The sequence below is a fragment of the Mus caroli genome, chromosome 5, assembly GCF_900094665.2.
Source record: "Mus caroli chromosome 5, CAROLI_EIJ_v1.1, whole genome shotgun sequence".
Classification (NCBI taxonomy): domain Eukaryota; kingdom Metazoa; phylum Chordata; class Mammalia; order Rodentia; family Muridae; genus Mus; species Mus caroli.
In genome coordinates, this window is record NC_034574.1 from 107,673,526 (window position 1) to 107,687,370 (window position 13,845).

The 13,845-nt window shown below is 53.3% G+C and overlaps 1 protein-coding gene across 1 annotated transcript in view; it reads left to right on the forward strand.

Annotated features, from left to right (window-relative positions):
- Positions 1–10,602, forward strand: part of Tchp (trichoplein keratin filament binding) — a 13,496-nt gene extending 2,894 nt beyond the window's left edge. The window contains exons 4-13 of the mRNA XM_021162784.1: positions 621–677; positions 1,788–1,856; positions 2,937–3,110; positions 3,917–4,029; positions 4,189–4,255; positions 5,782–5,954; positions 6,735–6,816; positions 7,844–8,029; positions 8,386–8,529; positions 9,380–10,602. Of these exons, the coding sequence (XP_021018443.1) occupies positions 621–677; positions 1,788–1,856; positions 2,937–3,110; positions 3,917–4,029; positions 4,189–4,255; positions 5,782–5,954; positions 6,735–6,816; positions 7,844–8,029; positions 8,386–8,529; positions 9,380–9,412 (1,098 nt within the window). The 3' untranslated portion in view covers positions 9,413–10,602. The remainder of the gene's footprint in view (positions 1–620; positions 678–1,787; positions 1,857–2,936; positions 3,111–3,916; positions 4,030–4,188; positions 4,256–5,781; positions 5,955–6,734; positions 6,817–7,843; positions 8,030–8,385; positions 8,530–9,379) is intronic.
- Positions 10,603–13,845: the final 3,243 nt, after the last annotated feature.

Consider the following 13,845-nt stretch of genomic DNA (forward strand, 5'->3'; position numbering starts at 1 on the left):
CCCCCCCCCCCATGCCTCACTTTCTAATCCTGCCTCAGCTCATTGGCCAGAGGCTTTTTTTGAGACCTGATGCTTCCACACAGTACACTGCAGAAGAGAGTCTCTCTGCAGGTAACACTGGCCACGGTCATAGGAGAGATGAGCTTGCCAGCCCGAGTAAGGGGAAACAGAGAGGAAGCCAGCACCCACTCTTATGTACCTTACAGGGAGTGTTTGGTATGCGGCTTATAAGTCACTGTGTGGGATTCATCTTCACTTTTTTCAGTTCTCTGGTCCCACCAATACCTGGGAACGTTGTATTTTATGTTTTGGGTGGCTATGGTAACTAGTTGCAGTCTGTGTATTTTAGCCTAGTATGTATTTAGAAACTTCTGCCCCTAGAAGGGACCCAGCCATAGCATCAGATCTTAGCTGGCTCTTGGTCCACTGAGACAGGCATTTGTCCATGCCCTTCCGATTGGCTCTGATGTCCCATCTCCAGAGCTGGTGTGCAAAGGCAGCAGGTTTTAATGGCAGACGGGGGTGTCATCACTGAAGGGAGAAGCTGACTTCTGTTGTATCTCATCTAAGTGTGGATGGATGTGAATAGTGACCTCACGTCTCCTGTGTTTTCTTGATAGATTGCTGAACGACTTTTGTATGAACACTGGAAGAAGAACAACCCCAAACTTCGAGAGGTGAGAACGAAGCCTCCATTGCTTCGCCTGGGTAGGCGCCATCGCGGTTTCAGATTTTGTTCCTTGTTTCTGGGTCTAGATGTGTGTTAGGCTGCCTCTTTGCCTCTCTGCCCCTCTGCCTCTCTGCCCCTCTGCCTCTCTGCCCCTCTGCCCCTCTGCCCCTCTGCCTCTGCCTCCCGAATGCTGGAGTTCAGTCCTTTAATCTCAGTACTGGGGAGGCGGTGGCAGCTGGGTCTCTGAGTTCAGGCAGGAAGTTTTGGTGAGCCAAGCTTAGGGCTGGCTCTGCTTACCCAGCATCTCCCGGGCTCTCCTTTCAAATTGCAGTTTTGTTTGAGAAATGCTCGCTGCCCTCCCCTGGGCTCCCGGAGAGAGCATTGGCCCTTTGTGACCAGGGGTAGACAGGGCTTAGAAGCTCGTGATCCTTTGGTTTCCTATTTGCTGATCATTTAGATTGGATTTTGTTTGTTGACTTTTTTTTTTTTTTTTTTTGGTTTTTCGAGACAGGATTTCTTTGTGTAGCCCTGGCTGTCCTGGAACTCACTCTGTAGACCAGGCTGGCCTNNAACNCAGAAATCCNNCTGCCTCTGCCTCCCAAGTGCTGGGATTAAAGGCGTGTGCCACCACCACCCAGCTTGTTGTTGATTTTTATTGACGATTGTGTGTGTGAGGGGTGCAGATGTGTTGTGGCCCCTGTGTGGAGGTCAGTGATCAACCATTGGGCGTCACTTCTCCTCCTGTCCCCCAGCCTCCCTTAGAGGCAGAGTCTGTCCTTTTCTGCTGCTAAGTTGAACTCTGGGCTAGCTGACCCTTAAATTTCTGGGCTTGTAGAGAGTCCTCTAGTCTCTGCCTCCCACCTCACCACAGAGGTGCAAGGAGCCCACACGCACACCATCACATCCTGCTCTTTACATGGGCAGTGCCAGGGATGGACCTCAGGTACGCAGACCACGACTTTACACTTGAGCCCTCTCGGTGGTCCTCATCAGGCTGTTTTTGTTGGGGTAGCGAGTCATGGTCAGGTTCCAACAGGTGGCACCGACCACAGCAAGTCACCTCAGTCAGTGTCACACAAACCCTCAGGCAAAGTAACATTTTCTTTCTCACCCTCAGCTTGAGTTGGACCTTCACAAGAAGCACGTGATAAATTCTTGGGCAACACAGAAAGAAGAAAAAAAGCAGGTATGTAATGTGTGACCCTCACACACTGTCGGCACTTGTGATTCTGTCCTGTCTCCGTGCTCTTGGCTAAATGAGCAGCAGGTGCCTGCCTGGATGCTTGCTGCATGTGCAGGCTGAGGTTTGCTTTGCGCATGCTCATATGCATGTTCTTGTATGTGTGCACACACATTCACATGTAGGTGTGTGCACGCGTGTGTGGGTTCACATGTGTAGGTGTGTATGCAGATGTGTGCATGTGTGGGGGTGATGTTTCTCAGGAGCCAGCTGTCGTTTTTTTGAGAGAGGGCCTTTCAGAAGTCTGTAGCTTTCCCAAGTAGACTTCCAAGGACCCGTGGGGACCCCTCACTTTCCACTTCCCTGGGACTAAGGCTACAAGGGTGGACTCTTTTGCCAGCTTTTTTAAATTAAAGAAAAAAGTTTTTAAAATGTATTTTCTGTGTATGGGTGCTTTCCTTGCATGGATGTGTAGGTGCCTCAAGCATGCCTGGTACCTTTGGAGGCCAGAAGAGGGTGTTGAATCCTCTGGAGCTGAAGTTATGGGCGGCTTCAAGCTGCCATGTAGGTCCTAGGAATTGAACCTGGGTCCTCTGGAAGAGCAGCCAGTCAGTGCTCTTAACCATGGAAGCATCTCTCAGCCAGCCGTAGGTTTTTATTTTTTATTTTATTTTTGTGTGTGGGTGTGTGTGTGCTACATGTGCTGGTATCTGAGAGGTTAGGTGAGGGCATCAGATCACTTGGAGGAGGAATTAGAAAGTTCATGAGCTGTCCAATCTGGATACAGGGGACTGGACTCAGCTCATCCTCTGGAAGAACAGCATGAGCCCTTAACCGCCAAGCCACCTCCGGCCCCAGCATCATAAACCTACATCACAAACACTCGACCCTGGCTTATCTAGTGCAGCACCTCTGCGGTCCACAAGACACATGTGTCATTTCGCGTCTAGGTTCATTGTGTTATCTTGTAAGCCGGACAGGAGGAAGGAACCTGGCGTTGCTGAGCCCCCAGGGCTTCTGCGCTGAGCTTGCCTGGGCCCTGTCGCCCACTGAAGGGCTGCATGTTGACCCGTTGTCCTCTTATAGCAAGAAGCCACGGAGAAGCAGGAGAACAAGCGGTTGGAGAACCAGTACGCAGCAGCCCGCCGGGAAGCCGAGGCGAGGATGAGAGTCGAGGAGGAGAGGAGGCAGCTAGAGGGGCGCCTGCAGGCCGAGGCGCTGCGCCAGCAGATGGAGGAGCTGAAGCAGAAGGAGATGGAGGTGAGCGGGAGCCTTCCTGGCCTGACCCAGCCGCTTTGTACACACTACTCTAACATACATGGGAATGGGGAAATTTCAAAGGCCATTCTGAGAAGATCACAGCGGGAGTGGGGGTGGGAGGGTCTGTGAACCCGATCCAGCCTGTGTCCTCTCTTCTTGCTTGTACACCCCATTCATGGTTCTGCTGAGATGCTCCACAGTGTGCCTCGGACTTGGGAACATTATGGTCTAAGACACACCTGTCCGCTCGGATGACACACCTCGCCAGCGCCTTTTCAGATCAGGGTTTTCCCAGTGGGACATGGTCTAGCACCCAACACACAACATTCCACTAGTAACAGCTTTGGGTCTCAGTATGTAAGTCATGAGGGAGTTTGGTACACTGTGGTCTCCTGAGAGAGCTGAGTCCTCTGTTCAGATGGAGGGAGGCCTCTCCTCTTTGGTCTCCTGTGTTTCCCTCTCCCTGGCCCCGTTGTTTTAATAACTGGGAATGTGGTACCCACTCATTCTGAATGAAGAGACAGGGCCCAAGCAAGGACTTGCTCATCTCTGGCCTCACCCGTGGCTGCTGTGCTGGCCAAGGAAACTGAAGCTAAGTTAGCTAAGTGTGGCCCAGCACTGGAAGTTTCTCGGGCTGGGCCAGCCTTGTAGGAATGGTTTAGTTGAGGTGGGACTCAAGAGTCACATGAGGTGGCCATGACATTTGGGGCCAGCCTGGGCTCACATAGTACCTGCCAGACCTGGGGATGTGCAGGAGGGCAGTCTGATCGCCCCATCTCACCCGGGGTTTACCATTGTAACCACAGGCAACCAAACTGAAGAAGGAACAGGAGAACCTGCTGAGGCAGCGCTGGGAGCTGGAAAGACTGGAGGAGGAAAGGAGGCAGATGGCCGCCCTCCGGCGCAAGACAGAGCTGGGGTGAGTCGGGGATGCCCAGGGCTCTCCCCAGAGGGTGGGTCTCTTGCCTTCTCAGGTGTCCTTGGGATCTCCTGAGAACCAAAGGGGTTGTGGTCTGTAGGGTGCCGCTGTTAATCGGCCCTGTGGGGACTGAAGCTGCCTGATTCTTCCTGTCTTTAGGCGCTTCTTGAAACATCAGTACAACGCGCAGCTCAACAGGCGCACCCAGGAAATCCAGGAGGAGCTGGTGAGTGAGCAGGCAGGCTTTTGCCGATCCTCTGGGAACAGCATCACCAGTGCGCAGGCAGGACCTGATGGGGGCAGAGCAGTGCTGGTGGACGGTGCAGAGAGGAGGGGAGCTTGAAGCACGGGTCACTCTCACAACACTACCCATGTGCCTGAGCTGCCAGGCGCTGTGCGACCATGGTGGACTGTGTTGCTTTGGGTTTTTGTTTGTTTGTTTGTTTTGTTGTTGTTGTTTTATTTATATGAGTACACTATCGCCATCTTTGGACATACCAGAAGGGGGCATCCGATCCCATTACAGATGGTTGTGAGCCACCATGTGGTTGCTGGGAACTGAACTCAGGACCTCTGGAAGAGCAGCCAGCACTCTTAACCCCTGAGCCATCTCTCCAGCCCCTGTTTGTGTGTGTTTTTGAGGCAGGGTCTCACAGTGTGCCCTTGGCTGGGTAGGAATATGCTATGTAGACCAGCCTGGCCTCAAACACACAGAAATCCACCTGCCTTTGCCAAGTGCTGGGATTAAAGGTGTGTGTCATCATACCTGGCTCGTAGGCATTCCTTTAAAAATAAGTAAATGGATGGAGGAATGTTAGGGAATGGAGAGACGGCTCAGTGGTTAAGGTCACTTGCTGCTCTTGCAGAAGCCCTGGGTGTGGTTCCCATCTGCAGCCATGCCTGCTCCCACGCAGGCGCAGATTCTCTTGGTCTTGTTTACCACACACCCACAGCGGCGGTTCCTCCTGTGCTTGTTTCCCAGGGCCCTTTCAGTTGCTTTGCACACGACGGTTTTTATAGGGAAGAGTGTATGTTGGGTGGGCTTTGTAGCAGTGGCTGCTTGGTGTTCCTGTCACGAGCTGTAGTAGGCTGTGGGTGAGCACAGCCATATTTCCTGACCGTCTGCCTCCTCTGGTCAGACTTGGGTGTACTGTCACTGTTCTGCCTCACCCCAGAATCCCCCCCTGCTTTTGTTGTGTAGACATGGTTAAAGCTCGCCCCCTGCCGGTGCGCATTCCTGATGTCTGGGTTTCCCTGTTTACTGGAAAGTTGCAGCGAGCAGTTTGTGCATGTGTCTGTTTGAGTTCTGCTGTAACTTAAATGGGTTCTCGCTACGTAGTGTTAAGTGTGCTGCCGTACATGTCCAGGGGCGAATGCCTGTGGTGGCACAGATGGCAGGAGGGGGTCACTCCTTTTTTGGGGGCGGGGGGAGGAATGTTTCGAGACAGGGTTTCTCTGTGTAGCCCTGGGGCTGTCCTGGAACTCACTTTGTAGACCTGGCTGGCCTCGAACTCAGAAATCCACCTGCCTCTGCCTCCTGAGTGGGGGGTCACTCCTTTTACTGGCAAGCATATGTGCCTGAAGCTGATGACGTTATCAGAAGCAGCACTCCAGCCCCTTCCCTTCTGTCCTGAGGATGTGTGTCAGGCCCTACATGGCTGGGTAGCAGGGACTGTGTGGGAAGGCGGGCTCACCTTGCCGCTGCCCCAGGGCTGGGAGCAGCCCACCCACAGGCCCTGCCCCTTCACCCAGGAGGTAGATGGGCGGATCCTGCAGGCCCTCCTAGAGAAGGAAGGCGAGTTGCAGCAGGTGGAACTGGCCAGGCGGGAGCAAGCCCGGGCCGACGCGGCCTGGATGAAGCAGGTCATCGAGGAGCAGCTGCAGCTGGAGAAAGCGCGGGAGGCAGAGCTGCAGCAGCTGCTGAGGTGAGCAACCCTGCTGGGCAGGAGGCTCCGTGAGGTGCCCTTGGGTCCCTGGGTGGGCCACTTTTGTTCTGCGACATCTGTCCTTGTGACTCACTTAACCATCCCCGGGGACTATGTCTTTGCTAGTGGCTTAGGGTAGTGACCTAATGTTCTTCAAGGTGGAAATCATTATAGTTCAGAGTAACTGACGTGGTCATGTCAAGTCTCAAACAGCGTGAGGAGGGTGCTTGCAGGGTGCAGATGTTTAATGCTGCTTAGCTCTGTAACAAGATCCTGGGGTCTGGATCCTAATGCCCTCCTGAAGATGGTGCTGCCGTGGTGCCTCAGCTGGTCTCCTCCTTAGTGATCTCCTTAGCGCCCAGGGACTGGGACGGCTGGGACTGCTGGCCTGTGTGTCCAGCTTTGGGGACTAAAAGTCCAACCCATAGATGGAAATAGCCAAATAGCAGGCACTAGACACTGATGTCCAGACACCATTATTGGGTCCTGACATTCAGCCAAGCGGTAAGTGCATGGCACATGGAGACCTGAGGGGGTTGCTAGCTGTCTAGAGGCTTTAAGCCACTAGTCTTCTCGGGAATGCAGTGACCGGGCTTGGGTGCAGGCCATAGCCTCCTCCTGTCTCTGGCTTCCGGTCTCATCAGCACTAAATGATGACTTAAAATACTAGAGACGTGTCCCTAAGTATCATCGTAGGAAAGCTGGTGTGGACACTCTTGCCTGAAGCTTGGTGGCTGCGTGTGCCCTCCCATCCATCTTGTCCCTTTTGTGTTTGTCCAGGGAGGAGGCCAAGGAGATGTGGGAGAAGAGAGAGGCCGAGTGGGCCCGAGAGCAGGTCGCGCGGGACAGACTGATGAGTGAGGTAATTCCAAAAAGCATGCTGGTGTCTTTTTCTCCCCACTGTGCATTTGATTGGGAGCATTCTCACCAGCTCGTCATCAGTGACAACACTCACAGAGTGGTCTGGAACGATCGTCTGCGTGTGGCAATCGGTCCGCGGTTGGTGGTGTTCACTCTTGTATAATGCACCCTGTGGCTTTCCACCTTCCTCACTTCAGTGTCCTCCCTGCCTGTTCGTGGCCACGTTATTGTCCCCTCCTTACAGAACACATGTCAGCATGTCTGGTGGTTTCTTGGATCCAGGGCTGGGACTGGAATATCTGACTGCTCTGGGTCAAGGTCTAAGCCGCAAACAACAGCAGGCGTCTGCCTCTTGGAGCAGTGGAGGGGACGCCTGGCTCCATCTCCCTACCTGTGTGGCTGACCCCTGGTGGGCCAAGTCTTAGGTGTTTCTCTGAAGCTCCTCCCTCCCTGTGGAGAGGGCTCCCCGGCGTTTTGCTGTCCTTCCTCGAGCACTGCTGTGTCCTGTGGGTTGGTGTCGTTCAGGGTTCCTTTTGGCTCACAGCTCTCAGGTCACAGTCTGTCACTGAGGGAAGCCAGGAATAGAATCTGAGGCCGTGGAGGAAGGCTGCTTGCTGACTCGCTCGCTCCTCATGACTGACTTAGCCTGCTTCCTCATACAACTCAGGGCTCCATGCTCAAGGGTAGTACCAGCCACGGTGGGCTGGGCCCTTTCCTGTCAATCATTAACCAAGCACATTCCCTGCTGACCTGCCTGTAGGCCAGCCTGGTGGAGGCATTCTCTCACTGAGATTCCCCTTCCCATATGACTCTAGTGTGTGGAGAGTTAGAAAAACAAACTAAACTGACCAGGGCAGTTGGCATGGATGCGAAAGAGCAGTGGCCCGCACTGGGCCTGTGGCTCAGGCCTGCTCTCCATGTATTAGGGTGGACTAGACTGGGTTGGTAAGGATGCGGCTATAGCTGGGGTGAGGCTTGGGACAGGAGGTTTAGACTGAAATGCAAACCTTCTCTTCCCCCTCGGCCAGGTTCTGACCGGGAGGCAGCAGCAGATCCTGGAGAAGATTGAACAGAACCGGCGGGCGCAGGAGGAGACCCTCAAACACAGGGAGAAACTCATCAAGAGTCTCGAGGAGGGGAAGCAGTTAGCTCAGCGAGCTAAGGAGGAGAGTGAAGAGCTGAAGTCGGCCAGGAAGCAGGAGCTGGAAGCCCAGGTGGGGCCCAAGGGCAAGGGCAGCCTCTCAGGACACTGCAGAGCAGAGCTCAGCCGGGGTCCTTGAGTCCAGTCCATTGCTTGCTTACATCCAAATCTCTGCCGCAGGCTCCATCCTGGTTTCCTAGTCTGTGGAAACCAGGCTAATGTCACTGTCCCCTTTTCTTCTTTCTATCCTGTTCTCCAAACACATGGCTGCATTCAGAGCTGTCCCATGGTTCACAGCACCGTCCGTATGGCCGTTCCCAATCCTCAGGTTCTTGTCCTGGTTTCTGGCACTTGCCATCTGTGTCCTTGCTTGAAGGAGGGCTGTGACCTCTGGGCCTTGTTTCTGGTGACTCTGTTCTCGGTGTCCAGGTTGCAGAGCGCCAGGGACAGGAATGGGAAGCAGCCCAGCAGGAGGAGGAGCAAGAGGAGGAGGCCAGGCAGGCGGAAGAGCGCTCCAATGTTCTGCTGCAGCAGGAGGCGAAGACCATGGTGGAGAAGGGCTACCAGCCCAAGGTGGGTACTTGCCAGGTGTCGAGCCACCATGGTGCCATCCTCAGCTCTTCTTGTCTTCTCCCTGTGTCTGTCTGTCCTGACTGGTTATAGCCTCTGTTCAAAGGCTGTCATTCCTTAACTTGACCTCAGATGGTCCAAGGGTTCTTCTCTGGTCCCCATGGCTTCAGCCTTTGCAAAGACCCAGAGGCTGACTGCTGATTGTGGGCCTGCCCACTCTGTTGGGGGACAGAGTGCAATCTAGAAGAGCCCTGGCCATAGCTGGTGAGAGCCGGATCAGGTCCCAGCTGCCAGTGAAGCCAAGTGACCAAGAGATCTACACCTGTCTCCCCCTTTTCCTCTGTTCTTTGTCTCTTTCTGAGCATCTTTATGTGTGAGCCCTGAGCAGGGCACCATGGAGCACATAGGAGCAAAGGCTGTCATGTCTGTTGTGAGGAACCTGCTGACTAGGCTCTCTGGAGCTAGGGCTGCCTGGCCCCTGGCATTCTGAGGGGTGTGTGCTGCAGAGAGCATTCATTATTTCCCTGTCAGAGAACCCGGGGCCTGGGTGGCGTAAGGCTAGAGTGGGTCTTCCATTTGCTGTAGAGCCTCAAAGCCCTATAGACCGAGGGCTCTAAGCACAGGGAACAGCATTTCCAAAGCCACCTGAGCACGCATCAGTGTGTCAGGATGCGCTTCACAGAGCACACGCAAGTGTCTCAGGGCAGCTCATAAAGAGCCTTATTTATGGCCCAGAGTCAAGGCTTTCTCAGCGGTACATGAAAACCCACTTGTATGCTCCTAAAGAAAAGGGAGTCGGTTCCCAGTGTTCCAGACTGCTGGCCTGATGGAATGTTATGCTTTCTCTCCTCAGCTTCACGGACACCTCAGAGTTGCCTGGGACTGACGTTGAGCACAGAGAAGCAAGCCGACTCACTACCACTCCAGACAGTTGTACGGTGTTGGTGCTGGCCAGTGCTCAGGGTGCTGCTGGCTAGTTGAGCCATACCTGTCAGGCACATCATGGGCCATAGATGTCAGGATGCCATGGGTGTGCAGCGTCCCCTGAGAGCCCTTCTCACCCCAATAGGCCTTGGCTTCAGTGCCGCCAGAGATCAGGAATGATTTATAAGTAGATGTTAGAGTTAGTCTAAGAAGAAGTCATGTTCCCTGACAGACAGGAGTACCATGACAGGATACGTAGGTTCCTCTCATCTCACCTGTAGCTGTCAGCTCAGGGAGGACCAGCCGCAGAGAGGAGGGAGCCGTTTAGGTTTTCAAATTGCTGTTCAGAAGTTATTCTATTGAGGGCTCATAGGTCTTGGTGCTGTTATTGCCAGTTATGAGCTGTGTAGCCCCAAGGCCCACGTGTGTACTGTGGAAGAGCTGGCAGTCTGGAGAGCTGGTGACAAAGGCATCCTTGTTTGGAAGTGTTGTGAGGGCTACCCCTAGGGGTTAGGGGTTCTCAGCGTGGGGTACTTAACCTTCCACTTGTGTGGTCCTCTGCCCAGCTCCACACCACCGAGAAGAAAAGAATCCTACAGAGCACTTGAGCCCAACATGTGCCATCCCGAAAGAGTCCTCAAGGTCACTTGGTTGGCTAAGCCTGATCAAGGCAGAGGCTTGACTTGGGACCTCCTGTGTCTGCGGAAGCCCAGGGTGCAGCCCCATGGGAATTAAGTGCCCAGAGAGACATGTGACCCTGGAGAAATGGCATGGGACTCGGAATCACAGATGAGCGTGGCCCCACTGTTAGGTCCCAATACACCTCTGCAAGCGGCCATGGGTCCTCATGGCGACAGTCGGGTTGTTATGGCTTGTATCTTTCCGTAGCCTTCCTCGAGTTGGCTTTCATCCCTGTATTCCAGATTCTGCCCACTCTAGCTGAATATACGGTATTGTCCCTGATTATGGGAACCCAGAGTTCGCCTGGGCTCTGAGTGCTGTATCACTTCTCTTCTATCACAGAACTGGTTCTCAGCCTGTTTCATTTCCTGCTGAGGTCCTTGGATGTGGCCCCCAGCTCTGTTTCCACTACACATTTGCGAGCACTTGTCAAATGCTCACTAACTGAAGTAAAGCTCTGTCTCAGTATCACCTCAGGCTGTCACTGCTGCTTTCTATGGTGTTAGGCTGGTGGGCGCTGGGTGTTACTGGCATGTCATCATGTAACATAGGACCCTGTTTGACTTAAAGTGGTCCAAGATCTCTTGAGTCCGTTCCTCTAACGATCATTCTGTATAGAGATGGGATGCAGCTAAGGGCGTGGACTAATGGAAGCTCTGTGCAGACAGCCTGTCCTCTAGGCTGCTCTCTTCAGTCTCCCTAGGGGGATCCAGGCCTTAGGAAGTCTCTGGCAGGAATCAGACACTGCACTGAGCCACGGACACACAGACAGCACAGCCTGAGACAGACCGTGGTGCCACAGGAAGTCAACATAGCTCTGTTCCTTTATGGACAGAAAGCTTTCCTGCCACCTGGGTTTTATGGGTTTTAGGAGCTTTCTGTTCATGAACTAAAGCAGTCGCTTTCAGGACTGCGATGCTCTCCATGACCTGGCTTGGGGTCAGCCATGTGGAGCCATGAGGAAGGGGACCTTTATGGTCACCAGGACACAGTTGTGCGCTCTGTGAGCAGTTCTACAGTGCCCTAACTTTCACGCCGCAGCTCCCCTGTGATCCTTTCCCCAAACGCCCAGTGCTCCGTTTCCCTAGTCACTGTAGGCAGGGTGTGCGTAAGAGTCCTCGCCACCGTTCATGCCACCTGAGCCATGACTCCCAAGACCGCACTGAGCACTTAGACCTAACTGGCCACACCACCTGCTTCTAGCTGCCAGCTCAGAGTTATTTCTGAACCTTTCTGGGCTGTGAATAGAAATTAGTTTTGCAAGATGGCTTAAGGGTTAGATGCACTTGTTGCAAAGCCTGATGAGTTTAGTACTTGAGACTCACGGTAGGAGTACAGACACTTGTAAATAAGTACACAAGTGTGCACGCACATGTACACACACAGCTGGTCTTTGCTACTTTGTGGGTTCTTTTTCCCACCTTTATCCCTCCTGCCCCCATTTCTCCCCCACCACTAAGTAGGAAGGAAAGAAAGAAGAGAGATCCCTGAATCTAACTTCTTATGTTTCTTCTTTGGGCACAACTACTAACAAACCATAACAACCTCCCTAGATGACGCCGACCACTGACCATTCTTCTCAGGGCCCCTAGCATTTATCAACCCTCTGAAAAACTCCCAGAATCTCAAACATCACACAATCACGGAAACTATCTGCAGCTGGCGAAACCACGCCTCTGCTAGAGCAGGAGGCAAATCAGTGAGCTGGGGAAACAAGTGGCCCCACCCCCTACCCCTGTGGGTAAAATGCAAGCACATTCTTAGGATATTCCTGTGTGTTTTAAAGAAACCAGAATTCCAGAATTATCACTATACACACAGGCCCACAGAGCAAGCGAGCACCTCTGAGCTTACCTGCAGCGTCACTGGCTTCTTCCATCATCAAGTCAGGAGTGCAGCCCTGAAGGTTCAGATCCTGACACCTCCCAGGCCTTTCAGGGTGACATGAGGCAGGCTTCTGGTTTTCAGTAACCTCCTCATTGGTACTTCACGGGGCCGCAGGCTTTTCGCAACTCTCATGCCCTCACCGTGGAGCCTCTGTCCCGTGCCAGGCAGTCATCAGGTAAGGCCAGACTCCCATCACAACCCAGAAGTCTGTCTGCTCTCTGTGTTCTCAGCTAAGTCAACGCCATCTGTCCTGACACCAACCCAGAGTCCAAGTTTCTCCCGCCTCACCCATATTGATGAAGGAGATGTGGGCTTACTCCCCAACCCCATCTTTTCCTCAGCCTGTAGTCATCCCCTTTACACACTCAAACCTGCAGTGACCAATAAGGGAGGGCCTCGCTCATTGTGGGCAGAGCCATCCCTGGGCTGGTGGTCCTGGATTCTATAAGAAAGCAGGCTGAGCAAGCCATGAGGAGCAAGCCAATAAGCAGCAACCCTCCATGGCCTCTGCATCAGGTCCTGCCTCCAGGGTCCTGTCCTGATTTCCTCCAATGATGGACTAGGATCTGGAAGTGTGAGCCAAATAAGCCCTTTCCCCCAGACACGTATTTTGGTCATGGTGCTTCATTACAGCAAAAGAAACCCTAACTAAAACGAATTGATACCAGGAGTGGGGTGCTGCTGTGACAGACCTTACCAGACCATGTGTTTTGGGAACCATGTGTTTTGAGGAAGGATTGTGGAAGGACTTTGGAACTTTGGGCTAGAAGAGCCATTGAGTATTGAGGGCTCTGGGATGTTCTGCAGGAGCCTGGAAGATAAGAATGTTGAGAGCAGTGCAGATGAGGCCTGGCTTGTGACATATCAGAGGGAACATTAAAGACTCTATCAGGGCTGTTTGCTGTTTTAAAATTATGTGGTTCAGAGCTGGGCGTAGTGGCACATGCCTTTAATCCCAGCACTTGGGAGGCAGAGGCAGGCGGATTTCTGAGTTCGAGGCCAGCCTGGTCTACAGAGTGAGTTCCAGGACAGCCAGGGGTATACAGAGAAACCCTGTCTCAAAAAACAAAACAACAACAAAAAAGATTATGTGGTTCTGGTTAATTGGGGCTGAAGAATCAGTTGTGAAGGCATCAGATCTTATTACCGACGGTTGTGAGCCACCATGTGGGTGCTGGGAATAGAACTCAGGACCTTTGGAAGAGCAGTCAGTGCTCTCAACCGCTGAGCTAACTCTCCAGCCCCGAAATAAATAATTCTTAAAACATTTTTTTTCTAAAAAAAAAAAAAATAAGAAGAAAGAAAAGAGGGGGCTGTGGGGTATTCGGGATGGGGAGCAAGGGCCAGTTGTGCACAGGGGGTTGGATGTAGGGGTGCTGCTGGGATCATACCTACCTCTTGGAGCCCTGCTTCATGACTGACGTCTGTATACAGAAAGCGAGTGAATGTGAGGACCTGCAGTCGGGTTGAAGGGCAGAGGGCAGAGGTCGTTCCTGAACAACCTCACACCCTTGGCCTGCTGGGTAGCAGGCAGGACTCTTGGGTCCCTCTGTGGGAGATGGCCTGTGCTCAACCTACAGATGCAGGGCATGCTTGCACAGTGCTGACCCAGTGGGTAGGCTCAGCAGTCCTTTCTGTTGGCCTCTGCTGACACCAGGCAGTCCGGGTGCACCGGCCTGAGAGCTTGCAGCCCAGACCCCATTGGGGAGGCCCCAGGCTGACAGCTGAGAACCATTTGTTTGAGCAGCCTTAGTGGTGCCCCTGCAGTGGCTTTGAGGCCCCCAGAGGTGCTGTCAGTGGCTTCTCTGCTTCAGTTCTATCAACTGT